We start from the raw sequence: 25,662 nt of genomic DNA, 5'->3' as shown, positions 1-25,662 counted from the left end.
ACTTTTCAATTCTATCCCTCTAGAAATAAACCCTAGTGATTGGTTTGCTTTTTTTATGGCCTTGCTAACCTCTGTCGCAACTTTTAGTGAGTTGTGTATTTGTACTCCGAGATCCCTTTGTTCCTCTACCCCACCTCGACTCGCACCCTCCAAGTGATAAGTGACCTCCCTATTCTTCCTACCAAAATGTAATACCTCACATTTATCCAGTGGAGTACTTTCTTTCATATCTATACTTATTACAGCTTTTAAAGAGGTTAATCAATACCATGAATGACTAAAAAATTACATTCAAATCCTATTCCTTTTCCACCTTTGCTACTAATACTCATCCATCATGACCCCATATTTTATGTTTCCTGTGCCAACATATCTTTCTATTTATCCACAGTAAATAACATCTTTGGCCTACTCAGTCATTTTTTTTTCGGGATCGCTTTCAACTCTATCAGTCTCCTGTACATAAAGCACCTGGCAGCACAGCCAGGCGTCAGGAACAAATGTTATTTTGCTGGAAGTGCCCTCCTCCATATGGTTTATGAATAGTGCAAACAGCCGGAAACCCAGAAAAGATTCCTGCAAAACTCCACTAGTCACTGCCCCCAGACTGAGTCTTATCCATTTATCAATCCCTGCAGCTTTCTATTGCCAAACTGTTTTTTAATCCAGCTAGTTAATTCAGTATTATTTCCATAAAACTTTTTTTTAAAATTCAGATAAAAATACCAAAATCCAAATGTTTGTCCTTGTCCATAAATTTAAAAGTCTTCCAAAAGACTTCACAGTGGATCCAACTCTGATGACTAAACACTCAAGTGAACTTGCCTCTAAATAGATGCTTCCTGCAAGTGCCGTTGTGCTTCGCCCATCGCTAGTGCTTATTCCAAATGTCATTTCTATTCTCCCCTGTACAGTCTGTCTGCTTCCTGCTGGCACCATAATACGTCAGTGCATCATTAGCTGAAATATCTGTCTCTAGACGCAGCCGACACATTTTGGTCCCACCTCCCCACACACTCAGCAGGCGTTAGTTTTCCCTCACCCTCATTTTCTCTCCTGCTCAACTGAAGGCGCCAACTCTTGCCGGAATTTGTTTCGGCAGGTCCCAGGTCTCTCTCAGTACCTCACCCAAGTGGTCTTTCTTCTGTGGAAGCCTTGACACTGAATATCAACAGACTTTGTGGAGATATCAGAGCAGAGCCCAATTCCGCCCTCAACTGATGTCCACAAGCACACACTTTCCCACATAAATTCTCTGGATTACCACCAGAAGTAGGAAGGCTGAATGAATTCTTCCCAGGAACCCTGAGACTAATTTCCATGCCTCTACTGAGATCAATGGACTATCTTTAATTCTAATTTCAATAGAAACATTTTTTTGTCTCAATCGTAATTTATTTTCACCCTTTTTAGGTCGCCCTGTGCCTCATAGCATTGACCATTCGTGAGGTCGGATCTGGGATCTCTGGAGATGTAGAAGAGTATGACTAAGATACTTTAACCGCTGAATTTCCATAGCTGACAGAGCTAACCCCTGGCCTCAGCTTGATGGCTTTATCTGATAGAATGGCCAAAATGGTGGCTTATGGCAAGTAGGGGATGGAAAACACAGCCACAATCTATTCAGCCCGACTACCCTGTTGTGGCTGCAATAGTGCCATCCCACTTGTCATTTAAAATTTGACAGATTCTGGAGAGCCAGATTTGCAGCAATTAACATTAGCAACTTTCGCAGCAACACCATGAATTAAGTAAGGCACATTGCTCTTTAAGAAGAAGTCACTGACAGAACTGCTCTATCAGAACAATGGAGGATTGGTTGGAGTAGCTGTGTGAAAAATGAAGCCTGTATCTAAACCATCAGCACTTCCCTCAATCCGGAACAAATATAAAAAGTGCCCCGAGTGCAGTACTGAGGGAGTGCTGCACTGTCGGAGGTGCCATCTTTCGGATGAGACGTTAAACCAAAGCCCCGTCTGCCCTCTCAGGTTTTTCTTCTTTTCTTTATAACTGTGGCAAGAATAATTCAGATGCTATGCAGTACATTAGTGACCACTTCTCAGAAATGAAACAACAAAAGACTCAGGAACATGGAAATGTATAGGACTGGAAAACACTATTGCAGCCTATCATCCATAACTAAATCAGTACAGAGGTCAATAACTACAACTGAAACCTCTGAGAATTCTCCTCCATATTAAAATGAAAATAAGAAAGACTTGCATTTCTATAGTGCCTTCCACGACCTCAGAACGTCCCAAAGTGCTTCACAATTCAATTCAATTCAATTCAATTCAAATCGCTTTATTGGCATGACAAGTTACATCTTATGTTGCCAAAGCATCGGAACACATTCATGTTTGTTCACAAAAATACAGATCTATCCATACAGTGTATAAACAACCAATGAAGTACTTTTGAAGTGTAGTCACTGCTGTAATGTAGGAGTGGAGCAAAAACTGCAGGCTATCAATCCAACAAGTTGAGATATAGTATTCAATCCCATTGCATTCCACACATGGCATTTCCATGATCCCAACAGGACTGAAGCCGTAATATCCCACAATGAATTTTCACTTGGAATAGTTGGTACAATTCTGTCAAATTCAACAGATGCATTACCTTCATTAAAGGCATTCAGACTATTTACATCACTAGGGATCAATGTAAATGTCGGTATGCTTGAGATTCATTATTCTAGGATTGTCCATGTTTTATTCCTATTCATGCATTCCACGCATGCCATTTCAATCAGTAAGTGTGCATTTTTTTATCCCATTCCGTCCTGTACAAGATGCTGGGGCAGATCTTCCGACTGTACTTTTCCCACACAAATACTTAACGCACCCCTCTAAAAAGTCCTGTGTGTGTGTTTCCTACATTGCAACAGTGACTACTCTTCAAGTGCTTCATTGGCTGTAAAGTACTTTGGGACGTCCTGGGGTCGTGAAAGGCGCTATATAAATGCAAGTCTTTCTTTTTTATCATTAACCTAATCACTTTAAACGGAATCATCAATAAATTTGCACAAATCAGTATTTAGTCACTTCCAAGGAACTTTCACTGATTTTCCACCATGTAGAGGACCTCAAGATTCACTTTAAATATAACAATTAGCAGAATTATACAAAAACAACTACTCGGGACAGGAGCACCAACTTTTGTTCATTCATATTAATTTGAGGTTTTAAAAATTTTTCTTCCTTTTCCTTTCTTTAACTCACTGGGCCCATGCACCATTGAGCAACCAAGAGGACAGATGAATGACCCTACCAACACCACTTGTTTCTGCCATGAAATGGCCTACGGAAGTCTGGGAGAGGGAGGGGAACAGGGGAAACAACGTCCTTATTCCCAGCTAAGAGTTGCCTGCAAAATTTCCACCCAAGTATGATGCATTGGCAACACTGATACCAAAAGCTCCATTAGCATACATTGACCATATATACATACATACATAGGAGCAGGGGTAGACCATTCAGCCCCTCGAGCCTGTTCCACTATTCAATGAGATCATGGCTGATCTGTATCCTTACTCCTTTTACCCTCCTTGTAAAGGGGGTATGGTACCACAGTGGTTATGTTACTGGACTAGTAACCCAGAGACATGAGTTCAAATCCCACAAGTAGCAGCTGGGGAATTTAAATTCAGTTAATTAAATAAATCTGGAATAATTACTAGTATCAGTAACATAAAAACCCATCTGGTTCACTAATGTCCTTTAGGGAAGTGACTCCAGATCCACAGCAATGTGGTTGACTCTTAACTGCCCTCTGCAGTTCAAAAAGGCAGCTTACCATGGAGTAATTAGGGATGGGTAATAAATGCTGGCCTTGCCAGTGACACCCACATTCCATAAACAAATTTTTAAAAAGTGCATACACATACATATGTCTGCCATAACACATCCTTATCCTCTCCCATGATTGAAGAAAATAAAATGACATCATCAAATGGTTAAAGCACAGAAGGAGGCCATTCCAGCCTGTGTTGGCTCTCTGCACGAGCACTTCAGCTCGTCCCGTAGCTCAGCAGGTTTTTCCCTTTTGAAAGCCATGATTGAATCTGCCTCCACCACCCTTTCGGGCAGTGCATTCCAGATCATAACCACTTGCTGCGTAAAAAAGTTTTCCCTCATGTCGCCTTTGGTTTTTCTAACAATCACCTTAAATCTGTGTCCTCTGGTTCTCAACCCTTCCACCAATGGGAACAGTTTCTCTATCTACTCTGTCTAGACCCATCATGATTTTGAACACCTCTATCAAATCTCCTTTCAACCTTCTCTGCTCTAAGGAGAACAACCCCAGCTTCTCCAGTCTATCCATGTATTCTTGTAATCTTTCCTGCACCCTCTCTAAGGCCTTCACATCCTTCCTAAAGTGCGGTGCCCAGAACTGAAGCCGAATCAGTGTTTTATAAAGGTTCATCATAACTTCCTTGCTTTTGTACTCTATGCCTCTCTTTATGAAGCCATGGATCCTGTATGCTTTTTTAACCACTTTCTCAACCTGCTCTGCCACCTTCAATGATTTGTGCATGTATACTCCCAGGTCTCTCTGTTCCTGCACCCCCTTTAGAATTGTACCTATAGTTTTTATTGCCTCTCCTCGTTCTTCCTACCAAAATGTATCACTTTACACTTTCCTGCGTTAAATTTCATCTGCCACGTGTCCGCCCATTCCACCAGCCTGTCTATGTCCTCTTGAAGTCTATCACTATCCTCCTCACTGTTCACTATATTTCCAAGTTTTGTGTCATCTGCAAATTTTGAAATTGTGCCCTGTACACCCAAGTCTAAGTTATTAATGTATATCAAGAAACGCAGTGGTCCTAGAACCGACCCCTGGGGAACACCACTGTTAACCTTCCACCAGTCCGAAAAACAACCGTTCACCACTACTCTCTGTTTCCTGTCACTTAACCAATTTTTATCCATGCTGCCACTGTCCCTTTTCCATGGGCTTCACATGCGCATGTATTTTATAGGTAAACACAGATTTTTACCATTTTCCAACAGACAGGTCAGCTCATCATCACCTGGATACCCAAACGGATAGTAAAGCAAGGAGAACAGACTGGAATGCTGGTGCAGGGTAGAGAAGAGAAAGTTTCACAGAAGGAATAGTTTCAGTTTCCTATTGGAATGAAAGAGAAGAAAAAAAAGAGTTGAGTGGCTTTTAGAATCAGGGCAGAAAGATAGCAAGAGAACACAGAGAACCGAGCATTGCCTGAGCATGGAAGAGGCAGAGCCAGTCAGCTTATCAAACTTCAACCAGTTGATTGCCACTCACTGAGCAACACTACACCTTCAGTAGCATAATCATAGCATCATAGAATCTTACAGCACAGAAGGAGGCCATTCGGCCCATCGTGCCTGTGCCAGCTCTCTGAAGGAGCTCTCCAATTAGTCCCACTCCCCTGCTCTTTCCACAAAGCCCTGCAATTTTTTTCCCTTTGAGTATTTATTCAATTCCCTTTTGAAAGTTACCATTGAATCTGCTTCCACCGCCCTTTCAGGCAACGCATGCCAGATCACAACAACTCGCTGCATTAAAAAAAAATCTCCTCATCTCCTCTCTGGTTCTTTTGCCAATTATCTTAAATCGTGTCGTCTGGTTACCGACCCTCCTACCATTGGAAACAGTTTCTCCCTATTTACGTAATCAAAACCTCCACATACTTTTGAACGTAAAAATAAGATTCATCTCTCTCAAAAAATGTACTTTTTTTGATAATAACTTACTTTTGTGGCTCCTTCTATGAAAAAGGAATACACTTCCACAAGTTTGCATTTGTCTGTTTTTCACATTAGAATCGCATTGTGCCAATTACTTGGGCTTGGCAAGAAATCGGTGGGGGTGTCTATCAAGCTTGCCTTAAAAACAAGTTCAATTTACAGTACTTTAATTTTGTAATAAATGTTATATATTTAAGTTTTTATTTTTTTTTCCTCGAACAGAATTTTATTAAAGCAATTCGTCTATCCTCCTCTTCACACGTACTCACAGCTGTCAATGTCAGAGAAATGTTGGGAGTGAGATTTACAATCAGTCTGAGACAGATCACAACACCCACTTAAACACACAGAGCTGTGTTTATTTTTTAACAGCACACCAAATCACCTTTTTTTTAAAACCAAAAATGAGTGAGCCTCATGGTAAATGAATGAGTCCAACAGGTTTGAAACTATACTTTGGTGACATTCCGTACTATAACGGGCTCCCCACACAGTAAACATACTGCTGTGCACAATGGAAGAAGTCAATTCTGGTCAGCAGGATGCCAACATTTGAATGGGGTGCCTGCAGGGCACAAGGCTTGTCTTATGGTATCAATTGGCAGAGCTCGATAAATCTGGTATTGGAGAGGTAGCCCATGAAACACCATTCGATTTTGTATTATTAGCGGTGATTAGGTGTGTGGATTATTTTTTTGCTTGCAATCTTCTGTTTTCGGTCTCCTTATTTAAGGAGGGATATACTTGCATTGGAGGCAGTTCAGAGAAGGTTCACGAGGTTGATTCCTGGGATGAAGGGGTTGTCTTATGAGGAAAGGTTGAGCAGGCTGGGCCTATATTCATTGGAGTTTAGAAGAATGAGAGGTGATCTTATTGAAATATAAGATTCTGAGGGGGCTTGACAGGGTAGATGCTGAGAGGATGTTTCCCCTCATGGGGGAATCTAGAACTAGGGGGCATAGTTTCAGGATAAGGGAGCGCCCATTTAAAATGGAGATGAGGAGGAATTTCTTCTCTCAGAGGATCGTGAATCTTTGGAATTCTCTACCCCAGAGAGCTGTGGAGGCTGGATCGTTGAATATATTTAAGGTGGAGATAGACAGATATTTGAGCTACAGGGAAGTCGAGGGTTATGGGGAACAGGCAGGATAGTGGAGTTGAGGCCAAGATCAGATCAGCCATGATCGTATTGAATGGCGGAGCTGGCTCGAGGGGCCGAATGGCCTACTCCTGCTCCTATTTCTTAAGTTCTTATGTTTTATGCAAAAGGACAATAGATTAGAGCATCAGCTGCTGAATTCCTTGGTAAGATTGGTTGTTTTGTAACTGTGTGCATTTCACCGGGTAAATTCACTGATCCTACATTCAGATGAAGCATGTGTCAGGGAATCAGTGTTGTAGCCCTATCTTTAACCCATGTTCCCTTCATGCATGTCCGTAATAAATAATACCTGCACCTTAATGGCAATAGAAAAGACAAATTCCACTCGAAAATAAAACAAACTTTTGGCATCCAATTTCTGTTATGGACAACTTCAGACAGTCTAATCACAAAGCAGCCTATCCAATCACAACATTTAAAAAGTACTTGGATGTGCACTTGAAGAGCCGTACCCTACAGGGCTACGGACCAAGAGCTGGAAAGTGGGATTAGGCTGGATAGCTCTTTTTCAGCCGGCACGGACACGATGGGTCGAATGGCCTCCTTCTGTGCCGTAAATGTCTATGATTGCTATGAAACAACCCTCAGTCTCACATCAGTTTGATAACTGGGCAAGAAAATGGGCACACAGACTTGACACCTGAAAACAATGGCCACAGCTGTCCCTGCTTACCTGCAGGCAATACCCTCGCCAATGCAGAGGCTAAGTGCAGCATGAGCACCAACCAACTACAGGAGGGGGGAAGCAGTCAGGGTTGCGATTGCCAATTTTGTGCCCATCTGTCAGCTCAGGAGACTGCCCACAGTATAAACAGCTGGGACATGGTTTATTCAACAAATCCGCTGTCCTATTGCGTGAGGTAAACAACGAAATAAAATCTCCTTACCCAAACATGCCCCAACCTAAGGAATCATTTCACACATTAAAGGCCTCAGTGTGTCAGTGTTCCAGAATGCAAGTTTTCACTCAGTGTTAGCATCAAGCACCCCAGTTCAGATACACTGCAGTCAGTTGCAGCTATTTTATCTCAAGCATGCGCTCCAACCACAGAACAGCGCTCCTTACTGCAGCAGTGGGACATTTCTACCTTCCATGGGGACCATTTTCACCTTGGACGGTGAACTGGAGGAGCCCGTCCGTCATAGAGAACCGCCTGATTTTTCGTTTCCATGGAAATGAACGTCAGATGGGTTTTCTATCAGAGGCGGCCCATCCACTTCGTCAATTTAAATCACAAGCGGCAAAGGTGAAAAATGACCCCCCTAGCTCCATATCTTTATGGTCTATTTGACGTGCCAATTTTATGTCACTTTGTGGATAGTTTATTGTGGTGGGTGCACGGGGAGTTGAGTTGAGACTGGCCCAAACTTATTGCATGTCGGGTCTTTACAGTTGACAAAGAAGACTTTCATTCAGTCTGTCTGGACTAAATTTAAATAGATTGCATAGTGAAATGTACACTGCACCATTCTTCCATTCCCTGCTATTGACACTTTACAAATTAAGCCATTGCAAAGAATTTTGGTTAACTTTAATATTATTTATTTGTCTCCATTTCTCTTTTATTTTACTTAAAAAAGCCAGTTAATAATGTCATTGGAGAACTGGACAGCAAGTGCAGATGAACCTGAGAGTCAGTGTGAGACCCATTTGGCAGTTATTGTTTAAATTATTGTTTAAACCTGTCTTTCAGAAGAGATGTTAAACCAAGAATCATAACCACTACTCCTATTTTTTCTGAAAAACAGTAGCTGGTAATGGTTCTGCTATTGCCATTTACAGCTCCTCTAGACCCATCTTTTGTTTCTTTACTTATCCCATTACCAGCCCCTTGTTGCCTTGCACCATCATCCCTTTTGCCATTTAATCTCTCCTGTTTTCCACCCTATCACGGACCTTCCCTTTTGTTCTTTCCTCCCCTCCCTCCCACTTTCCCTGCATCCGAACTTGCTTAAAATCTGTTACATCTCTAACGTTTGCCAGTTCTGACGAAGGGTCATCGACCTGAAACGTTAACTCTGTTTCTCTCTCCACAGATGCTGCCGGACCTGCTGAGTATTCCCAGCATTTTCTGCTTTTATTTTAGATTTCCAGCATCCGCAGTATTTTCCTTTTGTTTTATGTTAAACCAAGAGCCTCTCTGTCTGGTCAGGTGGACATAACAGATCCTATGAGACTTTTTTCGAAGAACATGGAGTTCTCTCAGTGATCTGGTCAACATTCATCCCTCAACCAACGTCAGTAAAAACAGATTAACAGACCATTCATCTCATTGCTGTGTGTGGGACCTTGCTGGTACAAATTGGCTACCACATTTGCCCACAAAAATAACAGCAACTGCACTTCAAAAGTAAACTTTTGGCTGCGAAGCATTTTCGGACATCCTAAAGATGTGAAAGGTGCTATATAAATGCATTCCTTTTCTTTATTGAAAATGAGTAAGTAGTAGAATACAAAAAGATATTACAGAGCAATTCTTTTCATGCAAGTGTTTGGCAAGGTTTTTTTTTGCAAGTACACAATGTGATGAAGTAAATCAAGTCAAAATGCATCATTGAGGAACAGTGTGGGAGATGCAAATATCATACTAACTCCAGATGAATGTTTGTTCTTCGCCCCGCTCATTCTATGATTGGAGCCCAAATGTGCAGTCACTACGCCCCTACTTACCAGAATCCTCTCCCTAAACCACTTTGCTTTGCTACAATGAAAGTATGAATATTTGTAGATGTTCCTTTACTTCAGTATACGTTCTATTTTGTGCACAGCAACAGTGGGTGGCTTTGACCTTCCATTGCAGCTAAAAGTGTCCCCTTAAAAGAAATGTACCACTGCTAACACGCGATGGACAGCTTGTCCAAACTAAATCCAATATCTGGTCATTTCAAATGTCAATCATCAAATTCAGATCTATAGTGCATTAAACATCCCTTCAAAAGCCTCCTTAAAAACCCTTCTCTTTCAGCGTGTCTTTGGTCTGCCTTAAATCTCATTTTTTCCTATTCAGTGTCCACTGTTTTTCTCATTGACACATTTCTTTTATGTAAGGAGCACTACATAAATCCAAGTTGTTGCGTCACTTGCAGGGTGACATCATTGCAGTGGAAGTGCTATGGCTCTTCCAGCTTTTCCCTGCCTGCAAATATGAAAAAGACTTCTTCAAGATGTCACCCTTTTAAAGTTGTTTACGATTCATTTCATACTTTAAAGGATTAGAGGTGATGAGGCTCGCTCTTTAGCTTTCCCGCAAACATAATAATATAAAGTTCCTTTATTACCTTGTGTTTTCTAAATATTCTGCAGACAGCATTCTGACTACCTGCCAGTGATTACAAGAGAGTAATCTAATTAAAGGTTTAAATGAATCTTGAACTATGAATCTCCATCTGAACTTCAAAGGTGGGTTTCTGCTTTGGAATCATTCCATTGCATCTTTTACAACTTATTAAAAATTAATTGCCCCTCCTGAAAGTGTTGGTTAATATGCTTGGTACCTGTTCCACAGGCACTGAACATCCTCCAATACCAAATCTAACTGGACATTGGCCATGACTTGAGCCTGGACAATAAGTGCTGGTTGGCTAGTCAACCATAGGAGAAAGCATTGATTCTATCCCCTTGCTGCATTCACATAAATATGCTTTCCTGCGCGACTGGAGAACCGCTAATGTAGTACCATTATTCAAGAAGGGTAGTAGGGAAAAACCGGGGAACTACAGGCCAGTGAGCCTAACATCAGTGGTAGGAAAATTATTGGAAAAAATCCTGAGGGACAAAATTTGTCTCCACTTGGAGAGGCAAGGATTAATCAGGGATAGTCAACATGGCTTTGTCAAGGGAAGATCATGTCTGACTAATTTGATTGAATTTTTTGAGGGGTGACTAGGTGTGTGGATGAGGGTAACGCAGTGGATGTGGTATACATGGATTTCAGTAAGGCCTTCGATAAAGTCCCGCACAGGAGACTGGTCAAGAAGGTAAGAGCCCATGGAATCCAGGGTGCCTTGGCACATTGGATACAAAACTGGCTTAGTGGCAGAAGGCAGAGGGTGATGGTCGAAGGTTGTTTTTGTGACTGGAAGCCTGTGGCCAGTGGGGTACCACAGGGATCGGTGCTGGGTCCCTTGCTGTTTGTGGTCTACATTAATGACTTGGATATGAATGTAAAGGGTATGATCAGTAAGTTCGCGGATGATACAAAAATTGGTAGGGTGGTAAATAGCGAGGAGGGAAGCCTCAGTCTGCAGGACGATATAGATGGGTTGGTCAGATGGGCGGAACAGTGGCAAATGGAATTTAACCCGGAAAAGTGCGAGGTGATGCACTTTGGGGGGACTAACAAGGCAAAGGAATACACAATGAATGGAAAGACCCTAGGCAAGACGGAGGGTCAGAGGGATCTGGGTGTGCAAGTACACAGATCCCTGAAGGCGGTGGAACAGGTGGATAAGGTGGTAAAAAAGGCATATGGGATACTTGCCTTCATTAGCCGAGGCATTGAATATAAGAGCAAGGAGGTTATGATGGAGCTGTATAAAACACTGGTTAGGCCACAGCTGGAATACTGTGTGCAGTTCTGGTCGCCACACTACAGGAAGGATGTGATCGCGTTAGAGAGGGTGCAGAGGAGGTTCACCAGGATGTTACCAGGGCTGGAGCGCTTCAGCTATGAAGAGAGACTGGGCAGATTGGGTTTGTTTTCCTTGGAGCTGAGGAGGCTGAGGGGGGACATGATTGAGGTGTACAAAATTATGAGGGGCATAGATAGGATGGATGCTGAGGAGCTTTTTCCCTTAGTAGAGGGGTCAATAACTAGGGGGCATAGATTCAAGGTAAAGGGCGGGAGGTTTAGAGGGGATTTGAGAAAGAACTTTTTCACCCAGAGGGTGGTTGGAGTCTGGAACTCACTGCCTGAAAGGGTTGTGGAGGCAGAAACCCTCACAACATTTAAGAAGCATTTGGATGTGCACTTGAAATGCCATAGCATACAAGGCTACGGGCCAAATGCTGGAATATGGGATTAGATTAGACAGGGCTTGATGGCCGGCGCGGACACGATGGGCCGAAGGGCCTCTATCCGTGCTGTATTACTCTATGACTCTATGACTCTATGACTCATTGGATGACAATCAGAAGCCGGAACTTGAGCTGACGTTTGCCCTCAACTCGCCCAGAGATTCAAAAGCCAGTTGCCCTTACCACCACCCCAAATGAGATCAGCTAACTCAGCAAAGACTGGCAATTGAACCTGGGGCTTTCCTAGTCTGCAGGACCTGGGAGCGCAGGAGGTAGTGTCATTACCATCTGCGCCATCAGAGGAACAGAGCTGCTCAGTTCTGGGTTCGTGTTTTGTGCTGAAAGCAGCTGTCAGTGACCCTGAGTGTATGAGGATCATAGCACGTGCCGGACTCCAACACATCTAAAACTCTGCCGCTTGCATCCTATCCCACAGAATGTCTTGTTCAACTACCACTCCTTCACTGGCTCTTTCGGCCCATTGATTTCAAAATCTTCATTCACGGCTACAATTCCCTCCATTTCTTTTCTCCTCCTTATCACTGGAACCTCCTCCTGCTCACTCCCTCTCCTCCTTATCACTGGAACCTCCCCCTGCTCACTCCCCCTCCTCCCTATCACAGGAACCTCCTCCTGCTCACTCCCTCTCCTCTCTATCACTGGAACCTCCTCCTGCTCACTCCCTCTCCTCCCTATCACTGGAACCTCCTCCTGCTCACTCCCTCTCCTTCCTATCACTGGAACCTCCTCCTGCTCACTCCCTCTCCTCCTTATCATTGGAACCTCCCCCTGCTCACTCCCCCTCCTCCCTATCACAGGAACCTCCTCCTGCTCACTCCACCTCCTCCCTATCACAGGAACCTCCTCCTGCTCACTCCCTCTCCTCTCTATCACTGGAACCTCCTCCTGCTCACGCCCTCTCCTCCCTATCACTGGAACCTCCTCCTGCTCACTCCCTCTCCTCTATATCACTGGAACCTCCTCCTGCTCACTTCCTCTCCTCCCTATCACTGGAACCTCCTCCTGCTCACTCCCTCTCCTCCCTATCACTGGAACCTCCTCCTGCTCACTCCCTCTCCTCCCTATCACTGGAACCTCCTCCTGCTCACTCCCTCTCCTCCCTATCACTGGAACCTCCTCCTGCTCACTCCCTCTCCTCCCTATCACTGGAACCTCCTCCTGCTCACTCCCTCGCCTCCCTATCACTGGAACCTCCTCCTGCTCACTCCCTCTCCTCCCTATCACTGGAACCTCCTCCTGCTCACTCCCTCTCCTCCCTATCACTGGAACCTCCTCCTGCTCACTCCCTCTCCTCCCTATCACTGGAACCTCCTCCTGCTCACTCCCTCTCCTCCCTATCACTGGAACCTCCCCCTGCTAACTCCCTCTCCTCCATATCACTGGAACCTCCTCCTGCTCACTCCCTCTCCTCCCTATCACTGGAACCTCCTCCTGCTCACTCCCTCTCCTCCCTATCACTGGAACCTCCTCCTGCTCACTCCCCCTCCTCCCTATCACTGGAACCTCCTCCTGCTCACTCCCTCTCCTCCCTATCACTGGAACCTCCTCCTGCTCACTCCCTCTCCTCCATATCACTGGAACCTCCTCCTGCTCACTCCCTCTCCTCCCTATCACTGGAACCTCCTCCTGCTCACTCCCTCTCCTCCCTATCACTGGAACCTCCTCCTGCTCACTCCCTCTCCTCCCTATCACTGGAACCTCCTCCTGCTCACTCCTTCTCCTCCCTATCACTGGAACCTCCTCCTGCTCACTCACTCTCCTCCCTATCACTGGAACCTCCTCCTGCTCACACCCTCTCCTCCCTATCATTGGAACCTCCTCCTGCTCACACCCTCTCCTCCCTATCACTGGAACCTCCTCCTGCTCACAGCCTCTCCTCCCTATCACTGGAACCTCCTCCTGCTCACACCCTCTCCTCCCTATCACTGCATCTCCTCCTGCTCACAGCCTCTCCTCCCTATCACTGGAACCTCCTCCTGCTCACTCCCTCTCCTCCCTATCACTGCATCTCCTCCTGCTCACACCCTCTCCTCCCTGTCACTGCAACCTCCTCCTGGTCACTCCCTCTCCTCCCTATCACTGGAACCTCCTCCTGCTCACTCCCTCTCCTCCCTATCACTGGAACCTCCTCCTGCTCACTCCTTCTCCTCCCTATCACTGGAACCTCCTCCTGCTCACTCACTCTCCTCCCTATCACTGGAACCTCCTCCTGCTCACACCCTCTCCTCCCTATCACTGGAACCTCCTCCTGCTCACACCCTCTCCTCCCTATCACTGGAACCTCCTCCTGCTCACAGCCTCTCCTCCCTATCACTGGAACCTCCTCCTGCTCACACCCTCTCCTCCCTATCACTGCATCTCCTCCTGCTCACAGCCTCTCCTCCCTATCACTGGAACCTCCTCCTGCTCACTCCCTCTCCTCCCTATCACTGCATCTCCTCCTGCTCACAGCCTCTCCTCCCTATCACTGCAACCTCCTCCTGCTCACTCCCTCTCCTCCCTATCACTGGAATCTCCTCCTGCTCACACCCTCTCCTCCCTATCACTGGAATCTCCTCCTGCTCACACCTGCTACTCTTCCAAATGTGCTCTATTGAGTATGCCCCCGTTCTTCCACTCTACCATCAGAGACAGAACTTTCAGTCATTTTTCTCCCACGCAACAGAACTCTCTCCCTAAACCCCCTTGTGTTGCTGAATCCCTCCCCACCTTCAAAGGCCTCCTTGAGATTTAGCTCTTCAAAGATGTCTGCAGTCACCTCCCTAATTTCCCTCCTACTCAAGTCTGATGCTGGTTGTGAAGTACCTTGGGACACTTTGCTATGCTAAAGGTGCTATATAAATATAAGTTTTCGCTGTTTTGATGGACCACTGGGAAATTCAGCAGCCAGTCCACTATATATTTGCGGAAAATAGCGAATGGATAGAAATAAATGATTAGCAGGCAGTAATCTCAGCAAGAGGTTCAGATGGTATGAGAAACAATTCTGTTCTTTCGTCTCTTGATTATGGATTTGAATGTAACTGGGGCAGGTGATATGAGTCTCCTCCCTAAGGAACATGGCCAGAGCAGGTCAAGTGGGCCAAGGTGCACAGCACAAATCCACCCAATTATGGCAAGAAATTGGTCTTTCACTCAGCGAAGTCACAGGGAAAATGGCTAATGTTGTTCTGTTGTGGAAATGTCATTGTTGCACTTGTGCGTGGCGTTAATGTGATGAAGAAAGATTGTGAAATGAATAAATCAAAGTGCAGCTAAATATCTGGGGCTGACACTCCACTGCAGTGCAGTCCTGCTTTGTTGGAGGCGCGGTCCTTTGGATGAGACCTCAAAACAAAGGCTCGTCTGCTTCTTGGACGTGGCAGTATTCAGGGAAGAATTCTCCCGGCATCCTGGCCAACATTCCTTCCTTAACCAATACTATGTAAAAGCACATTGGCTGCTCACCCTCGCTTCTTCTCTCTTCACCTTTAACAATCTACTTAAAACCCACCTTTTCAAACAAACTTTCCACCGCCCTTCCCAATAGCTCTTGCCATGGCTTGACAGCTATTCCCCTATCTATTTCCATTGTGAAGTGAGTGGGACGTTTTTAAGGCACTATAAAAATGAAAGCTGTTGCAGTTGCTTCCATTTCTGGGAGACTGCCAATGCAGAATGTCTGCCACATTTGTCACTGCATTTCAAAAAAAGTAACTCATTGTTTGAAGTGCTCTTTAATATGACAATGTTATTATGTTAATGTAATCCCTAACATAAGATTAGCCTTATACCATTACACAGCGATACACTAACTGACTAACAGTGGTAAACTGTATTGGCTCCAATTCCTTCAGCAATTCATAGAGGTCTTCTGACTGCTTAGAACTTATTTCAAATTTGAAGATCAAACCAGACATACAGCACGATTTCATCTTGTTCAACCTCATCATTTTACTCAGCGAGTGGTTATGATCTGGAATGCACTGCCTGAAAGGGTGGTGGAGGCAGATTCAATCGTGGCTTTCAAAAGGGAGTTGGATAAGTACCTGAATGAAATTTCTTTTGCTGGGCTACGGGGAAAGGGCGGGGGAGTGGGACTAGCTGAAGTGCTCTTGCAGAGAGCTGGCACGGGCTTGATGGGCCGAATGGCCTCCTTCCGTGCTGTAACCATTCTATGATTCTATGATCATTTATTCCTTAATCTTATTTGCTGAATCAGCCTTAAATGAATATTTTTTTGTAAACTATTTATTATAATATCATATAATAACATTATAATAATGTTAATTAAAATAATTGTTATAGTGCTTGAAGAAGTTTTATGATTATAAATAACAATTCTGGGCTGCTGCAAGCTACTTGCCCAGTGTGCTCTGGGTTACAGCAAGGCTTCGTGGGAATTAACAATTATGCTCCTCTATGTAAGTATTTCTTTGTGAATTGAGCACTTCACAATTTCAAAACAGTTGAAAAGTAATGCCACAAGCTCCGGGCTACTGTTAGCTGCAAGACCCAGGAACGTGATATGGAAGGTGCTTGCTCTGACAGGAACGTGATATGGAAGGTGCTTGCTCTGACAGGAACGTGATATGGAAGGTGCTTGCTCTGATGCCGATCGTGCTTGTGAATTCGAAAGGTTTGCAAATGTCAGAATTGTACTAATCAGCAAGGAAGACAAGATTCAGCAGAGATTTTCTTAGGTTTTTACCCCGTTCTGTTTGAAAATCTTAAGTTATTCAAATCAGAGGAAAATATTTCCAGGGAGTGGACTCAGCCAGGTATGGTGCGCTTGAGGAACAGTCATATTGGCTGTGGACTCAAGCCCCAGAGAGTTCGGGGTGATAAACCCTTCATTTATTCTGTTTGATACTAAATATAACTGTAGGTGTATGTATAGAAAAGAATGGGGGATTGTTCAGAGAAGAGGTTATCACCATCAAAATGAGGGCTAGCTGGAAGGTTTGAATTATTAATCTCACTCCCTGCCCATGAAAAAAAAGGTTTAATTATTCTGTGGCAAAAGTTGAGTATTTTCACACTAAGATTCCATACATCGGTAAGATGTTTATTACTTTTTGGTGCTTGTCTAGATGAGGAACTTTAGTGATCAGGGATGGAAGTGATTCCACTTCAGGCACCTAATATCAGTGCTAAGCATTCCCAACCGGTATAATCATAGGATTGTACAGCACAGAAGGAGGCTATACAGCCCATCCTACCCGCGCCGACTGTTTGAAAGAGCTATCCAATTAGTCCCACTCACCCACTCTTTCTCCATAGCCCAGCAAATATTTTCTTTTCAATCCAACAGAAAAGTCCTCAATCTCAGAAGATGATCCCCTACTGCACCAACATGACCTTTTTCAATTTCACACACCAGCCTTCCTTTTTGCCTCTCTAGGTGAGACTGCCAATTTAATGCCAAACTAAAAGCAATTTTGCATTGTAGACCCATGCTCACTAGGTGAGACTGACCAAACTCATTTTTGTAGGGCCTTTATATGCAGCAGTTAGAAAAGGCTTTCATCACATCAGTCATGTTTGGATTCAAATACAGGTCCCAGATGTGAAAGGCAAGTGTCTAATTCTATAATATCTGAAATTCTAGATACTTCTTATCTGGAACCTGGTTTCAAAGTTGAGTTTTCAATCAAAGTGCCTGCATGAGATCATTACCTGGAACCATTGACCTGATGAGGGTTGTACTCCATCTTGATGGTCACTCTGGCCGGTGGCTGTGGCAACCACTCTTGCTGAGGAACCCGTGGGCTAATCTTTGAGGTCTGTCCATAATCACTTGATGAAGAAGCTGTCATTTCCGTTTTCGCTAGGTGTGGTGTTCCGTAGGCACACTCAAATAAGGACTGGTCTTCACTGACAACTGATAGTGCTTCCTGTGGGAAAGAAAGATATGCAGGTCAAATCTGACATTCTCCTTTCGGACTTCAATCTGTGGCTAAACTGTTGAACCATTATTTTCTTGCTTAGTTTACTAAGGATGCACTTCAAAACTCGCCATTTAGGCTATGTTAGTCCTTTCATACAATTAACACTGATTTAATGGTTCATCATCTTCATGCAAACATGTCTTTTTTAGTCAGTGAAGAAAGACAGAAGAGCCATGGATTAAAGGCTACTCCTCATAATTCAAAGTTAAGAACATAAGAAATAGGAGCAGGAGTAGGCCATTTGGCCCTTCGAGCCTGCTTCACCATTCAATAAGTTACTTAGTTCAAATTGATATTTTCATTTTGTAAAGCAAAATGGAGATTTAGTGCTGTGTTACTTCCAATTTAGAGACATTCCCTTAATAATCAATTTTTCAGCAACTTTGTTCTGCTTCTAATTCCCCCCTTTTCCCCCACCACGCATATATGTCTGCTCCGGGAGCTAAACTAAGAGCTGTGTGACAGTAACCTCAATTAACTTGCTCATTGATTTTTCTCCATCATCTCTGCTTCTCCCAAAGATAGCTCAGTTGGGTTCAGAAACTCGCTATGTTTGGAATCATTGGAACCTACATCCTACTATTCTACTGCACTATATACAAGATGGGAAACATATACTATTGCACTATATATAAGGAGAGAAACAGCGGGGAAGTCAATCTAGACTCTAGACACCTCGTAGAGACCGGGTACAGTGTGACATTTGACATGGGCCAGGGTTTGGTCTCCTTGTCACTCTCCCAGTCTGAGGAATGGTGTGTGGCATGTGGGTAGGGAGGTAGCTAAAGAGCAGGAGAAAGAAACATAAGAAAAAAACTTTAATAACCTTCCCTGCCTCCCATAAACATGCAGTAAGGCCCATTGGAATTGGAATGTTAGCCATCACTATTAATTCAGGATTAGATATCGCCTGCTTGCTCAGCCAGGAACAACAACAGAAAATTATCTGTAAAATTATAATACACAATAATACAAAATAAAATGGGAGTTCATTGCCTCATTACCTGTCTCTGAAAATTATATGTTTTATAGCAGTAAATAGCACTTCATTTTAAGATTGGTGCTAATTTAACAAATCTGATTATACAGTGAAGGATGCATCATCAAATACAGTGTGGTAACAGAACAACGATTAGAAGTGTCACTCAGGCAACAGATTTGTTCCAACTGAGATCGGTTCAGAATCCAACATTTTCACAGCTTGTCAGACTTTCTACGTGAAGCTGTAGCACTTCGCCACAGAAATTGCACTCCATACGTTAAGTGTAAATATTGGTTGGCTTGGTCATGGGAAGTCACCATGTGACAAACTATTGGCCTTATTAGTCATATTATGCACGGCAGCTGTTGCAAACATAAATAGAATGCTAGGTGTCAGCCTTACGGAGCAGGCTCAAGGGGCCAATTGGCCTACTCCTGCTCTTGTTTCTTATGTTCTATGGCACCCTCGCCTCTGAGTGAGAAGGTTGTAAATTCAAGCCCCACTCCAGAGACTTGAGAAAATAACTGTTGGAGGTGCTGTCTTTCGGATGAGACATTAAACTGAGACCCCGTCTTCCCTCATTACCACTCTATCAATAACAAAAAAAACAGATTAGCTGGTCATTTTATCTCACTGCTGTTTGTGGGAACGAGCTATGCTGACATGTTGCCTGCACAACAACAGTGACTACACTTCAAAAATACCTCACTGGCTGTAAAGAGCTCGAGAACATCCTGAGGACATGAATCTTGCCATATAATTGTGATGGTGTGGAGATGCCGGTGTTAGACTGGGGTGGACAAATGTAAGAAGTCACACAACACCAGGTTATAGTCCAACAGTTTTATTTGAAATCACAAGCTTTCAGAGCGCTGCTCCTTCATCAGGTGAAGTGGAGAGATGCATAAAGACACAGCTTATATAGTCAGAGAATAATGCCAGATGATTACAGGTAAAACATTACATCCTGACTGACCTGTTTGGACACCATTCATACCTTTGATTGCTGTGATTATCTCTCTGCCAAGGTGTGATAAATGGCGGTTAGAAAGATTACCTGTAATCATCTGGCATTATTCTCTGACTATATAAGCTGTGTCTTTATGCATCTCTCCACTTCACCTGATGAAGGAGCAGCGCTCCGAAAGCTTGTGATTTCAAATAAAACTGTTGGACTATAACCTGGTGTTGTGTGACTTCTTACATATAATTGCGAGTTCTTTCTTTCTTTCTTATTCTGGTTTGAGACTATTTGCTGGTAAATCAAATATCCAGCTCCCAAATGGATGCTGATTTGGTTGCAGTTTTGCTGCGTATTTTGCACTGTTCTGGCTCCAAAACCACATCATGGTGACACAGAATGTTGAACATAATTGCTCCTCAAGTTAATCGGATTTTCGAATAACAGAAGGGAAATAGATGGAGAAAACATGGAGAATTTCTAGGTGCAAAACCAAAAGAGAAGTAGGGAACGTAATGAAAAGAAAACTCTGGAAATCTTGAGTTAAACATAAAACCTACTGGCTTTGTCACTGAAGAAGGAAAAGAACCAAAATAATTGCATGTGATTGATATGGTGATGACATTAACAGCAAGCAATGCAATGGTGGTTTTATCAACCCAGGATTATGCTTCTGTGCAAATTATATCACTACATCCTTGTGTTGTGGAAACATGGAAAAAAAGGTTTTCCAAACATTTTTCAAAAAAAGTTAAAAACTTGGAGTTGTTAACATGCGGCGACCCAACAGGGAGAAATCTGGAATTAAAAAAGCAAGGCCGGAGTTTTGCCGGCGCTCAGGGGGCGGGTTTGGAGGCGGGACCTCTGGCAAAATCGTAAAGATTGACAGCGGGTCGGAAACCCGCTGTCAACCCGCCTCCAATCAATCTTCCCAAGTGTCGGGTCCCCGATTTGTGCATGGACCCGACACCTAGCGGCAGGTTGTTAACAGGCAATTAACAGGCCTTTTCCAATTTTGACACTTCTACCGCAGGCTTCCCGATGTCCAGACACCACGCCAGGGTAAGTGTGGCGTGTGAGTCTGCTGTAATGTTTATGCATTGATGACAGCTGCAGAAGTGGTGTGAAGGATCCAATGGTGCACTGGTGAGTTTCAGAGGTAAGAAAATGTTGGGAAAATCATTTTTAATGCATTTTGACTTTTCTGTAGGTAACAAGTTTTGAATTGTATGTGTAGTCCCACCTCATTGGGAGAACCTCTCTCACCAGTGACAAATCACTTCTGTAACCTCACCTGCAGCTGCCATCTGTTCTAGCCTAAGAAGGGAGTCATTGGAGAGCCTGGGTGCAAGAGCTCACATTTGTACAGAGATTGTCAGTGTTTGCAGCACCTCAATACTGTCAAACACTGAAAAATCAACTGTCAAAAAATATTGTGCATGGTCCCTTTAAGAAAACCGGCAGATGACGCATCATCAAATGAGGTCATCTGACCGGCTTCCTCTTAATTGGCTGGCAAGCGCACAGGGCGGGCTTAATAAGGCCAATTGACGTAAAATTACATCTGTGGGCCGGATGTAGTTGCGTGCGGGACTGGAACCCAGAAGGCAGCTGACCTGTTCCCAAGCCGCCTTGAAGCATAAAATCGCAGCCCTATTATCAGTAATGGTGACACTGAAACGCTTGGATTGTTGCAAAAACTCATCTGGTTTGCTAATGTCCTTTAGGGAAGGAAATCTGCTGTCCTTACCCGGTCTGGCCTATATGTAGCTCCAGACCCATAGCAATGTGATTGACTCTGAACTGCCCTCTGACAAGGCCTAGCAAGCCACTCAGTTGTATTTCAGAAGGCGGCTCACCACCACCTTCTCGAAGGCAATTAGGAATGGGCAATAAACGCTGGCCTTGCCGGCGATGTCCACATCCCATGAATGATTTTTTTAAAAGGCAGACTAATAACGTGCTTTTAACGTATACTAAAAGCAATTGACAGATTCCTCAGTCCAACAGGATGTGGGGTTGGCGTCAGGGTAGGAGGGAATTGAAAGTGATCCATGCAAGTCTTGTACATGAACATTATGGTGACACAGAATGTAGAACACAATGGTGGAAAGGCTACAGAGACTGAGAACTTTTTCGCATTCATACATTCTTGTCAATGACACGCTCTCTCATTCGGTATCAGTAGACCACTAAGTTAAATGTTTCTTTCTGCTCTAAAAGAGTGTGAAATATTGCACTTAATTCCCACCTCGTTTTCAACAAGTAGGCTGGGATGGAAAATCTGTTGTGGAACAAAGTTTACCAAATTCAACAGCCAACTTGTGGCCAAGTTCATTCAAGCTGCCTGTTCTTTCCATCAATGTTCCTATTAACAATAAAACAGCAAGATCTCCCACCATGAAAGAGAACAGACCAGTATTATGAATCATACTGTTTTGTATGGCTGTTCTTTTTGGAGTTAGATTGCAGGACACTGGTATTGGAAGTAAGGTTAAGCTATTTTTCTACCACTGAAGTCCTCATTAGTTTGAAATATATTAACTTCTTACTTTCATGTGTATAAACAGAATGCAAGAATGCCACATTGGGTTGGCAACCATGGCGGAATGCATTGTGCTCCAGTGTGCTGTGGCCCAAAGTGATGGGATGCAGGCCCCCAAGTAGTAGGACACAGGTCCTAATGACGTGAGTTCCCCAGTCTGGAATGCACCATCAGGGGAGATGCTGAGCAAAGGTCAAGTGCTCCCTCAAAGGTAGGGATTGAAAACTGGAGGGAACCCCAGACCAAGTTGATCTTGAGCATCTTTCCGCAACTGCTTCAAGAGCAGCCCAGATACAAGCTTCTGAAGCTACCCGCTTGGCTGGGGGGTGGGTTACACAGCCTGTGGCAGCCAAAATAGAGAGGGGAAAAAAAATATTCATCAGATGACTCCTCAATTAGATTACTGACTATAATTTATAGGTAGTATCCAGCATTTACATAGGCCAATGGTAATCAATGATGATCACTTGATCATTTTGCTTTCTTGCATTCTTAAGTCACACGATCATTCTGTGTTTGATTGACAGGGCTCTGGGCCAATAGCAGTAAAGGAAGCTATTTGATATGTTTCAGGTTACATAGTAATGCCCATTGGTTCCCTCATAGCTCTGGCTCCAATCTCAGTATACTTAGAGCAGGTGTAAGCTACCTCCCCTCGCTTACCAAACAATCGTGATACTCCGCCAATTGCTGCCACCATTTCCCACAATACCTAGAAAGATTAATTGGTAATTCACCTCATTTGCTGCTTGTCGAACTTTACTGTGTTTGCCTACAGAACAGTGACTATACTTCAAAAGGAATTCAATGACTGTGAAGGGCTTTGGGACATTGTGAGGACATGAAAGCTGCTTTGGGCCCTGACAACATGTCGTGCTGAATAATCCCTTAATCGCTGACCCAATATTACAACATCAAAGAGTGTGGCTTTAATCCTGCTTCATATCTTCCATTGTCAGACTAATTACTATGTGATGCCCTGGGGTCTAGCGCAGTCAATGCAATATTTTGAACGACAACAATTAAGTGTCAGTTATCCTCGATACTGAAACAGCTTTGTCTCACAACACTAGCAGTGCACAGGCCAACTCTGGTCTTCCATGCATAAGCTCAAGGAGACGGTTATAATTACATCCCTATGGTTCCTTAGTTATCGTGGAGGTTGGCCTTTGTGTTCCAATATAATTTATAAGATTCAATTTATGATGTAGGGGTGCTTTTGAAAAGTTTTCAAAAACACATTTGTGTAAAAAAAATGAACAAGCCTAAAGCGAGATTTGAGATTTTAAGATTTATTTTTGCTCACAGTATAGACATATGGAAAAGACTCCTTGCTAAAGCAATTGATGCTGTGCCAATTAAAAACCTCTACATACATAAAGCATAGAATGAGTAAAGGCTGGACCATCAGGCCTATGTCTACCTACATGCCCCATCATGCACTCCACCTGTATTCATTTAATCTTTTGAGGAATCCTTCTACATGAATATTCTCTGCCCAAATGTAATCAAGCAAAGCTGCAGATTATTTATCCATTTCAAAATCTTCACAATTGAACACTGCCTGGCTTCCCTCCAAAGATAACAACTCCCACCCCATCCAGACTCCAGGAGTATAGGATCTATCATATTCCATTTCAGTCTAGTATTATCCCTATAACCTTCAATCCTGTTCCCAAGCAGATGTTCATCCAATTCTTATTAGAAGGAGTTAATCAACATAACATCAACGGCTATTGTTTAGGATTCTGTTCTGTAATATATTCTAATCTTTAGTCTTGCCTTGAAGTTATTAACCTATGTCCTCTTGTTCTCTTAATGCACTGACAGTCAAAAGGCTGTTTACATCTAAGTCATCTATGCCTGCCAGCATTTTAAAAGACCGGGGTAATGTTCCTCTTCAATATTTTTCTCTCCAATAAAAACAATCAGCTCTGGGATTCTCTCCTCATAGAATCATCCTTATCATTCTTCTCTAAATCCTCCTCAATTACCTTTTGAAGATAAAGTACTGAAATCTGCAGTCAATATTCTAATTGCAGCCTCACCAATGATCTACTTAAGGTTAGGGTAACTAGTTTCAATTATAGTTAAATGCTGTCTAGGTGCACCAAAATAATTGATTAGTTTTGTTGATAACTGCTTCAAATTGATTGGAAACAGGATTGAAGGTTTAGTGCAATTTCTTTACTTAGAGGGTTGTGAATCTTTGGAATTCTCTTCCCCAAGGGGCTGTGAATGCTGAGTCTTTGAGTATATTCAAGGCTGAGATAGATAGGTTTTTGGACTCTAGGGGAATCAAGGGATATGGAGATCGGGCGGGAAAGTAGAGTTGAGGTCGAAGATCAGCCTTGATCTTATTGAATGTTGGAGCAGGCTCTAAGTGCCGTATGGCGGACTCCTGCTCCTAATTCTTATGTTCTTAATCAATGGTCAGGCCCAAATCCTTTTTTCTTGGGAAGACATAATAATAACAGAAAATGCTGGAATCACTCCGCAGGCCAGGCAGCATCCGTGGAGAGAGAACTCTCTCTGGCCTGGCCTGCTGAGTGCTTCCAGCATTTTCTGTTGTTATTTCAGATTTCCAGCATCTGCAGTATTTTGTTATTGTGTGCCTATATTCCATTGTGTCCAACTGCACTGTTGAAGTTTATGTATATTGCAATTGTTATCTTTTGCTTAAGATCTCAATTTGGATAGAACCCTGCCCCCAAAAAAATGCCCGGTGGTGTCCTCCTTCAGGTTGAGATACATAGGTTAGAAAAACTGGCTGTGGTGTTCTCCATTGAAGAAGTGCTAATTCGACAGCACCTTCCAAACCTGCGACCTCTTCCACCTAGAAGGACAAGGGCAGCAGGTGCATGGGAACACCACCACCTCTAAGTTCCCCTCCCAAGTCACACACCATCCTGACTTAGAAGTATATCGCCGATCCTTCATCGTCGCTGGGTCAAAATCCTGGAACTCCCTCCCTAACAGCACTGTGGGAGTACCTTCACCACACGGACTGCAGCGGTTCAGGAAGGTGGCTCACCACCACCTTCTCAAGGGCAATGAGGGATGGGCAATAAATGCTGGCCTTGCCAGCGACGCCCACATCCCGTGAATGAATGAAAAAACAGTTGATGATGTGTTCTGGTGGGGTTGAGATCTCCTCACTACCATTCTGCAATTGGGAACTTGAATACAGAAGGAACGGGTTGATGTGGAGACATCATGGGTAAAGCTTTTGTTAAGAGGAAAGGGTTTGAACCAGTGTATGACCAGTACTGCTTGTTTACAAATGCAGGATGAGAGATAAATTAC

The 25,662-nt window shown here is 43.6% G+C and overlaps 1 protein-coding gene across 3 annotated transcripts in view; it reads right to left on the bottom strand.

The window, feature by feature from the left end:
- LOC147107832 (transcriptional regulator Erg) overlaps positions 1 to 25,662 on the bottom strand; it is a 334,827-nt gene that overhangs the window by 75,992 nt on the left and 233,173 nt on the right. For all 3 annotated transcript variants that reach the window (XM_086007174.1, XM_086007176.1, XM_086007175.1), the window contains one exon: positions 17,597 to 17,814. In XM_086007174.1, coding sequence (XP_085863300.1) covers positions 17,597 to 17,814 — 218 coding nt within the window. The remainder of the gene's footprint in view (positions 1 to 17,596; positions 17,815 to 25,662) is intronic.

This window comes from Somniosus microcephalus, chromosome 14 (assembly GCF_052327205.1).
Source record: "Somniosus microcephalus isolate GS21.2 chromosome 14, FLI_Smic_1.0, whole genome shotgun sequence".
Lineage (NCBI taxonomy): Eukaryota > Metazoa > Chordata > Chondrichthyes > Squaliformes > Somniosidae > Somniosus > Somniosus microcephalus.
This window is presented reverse-complemented; position numbering and strand designations above follow the sequence as displayed.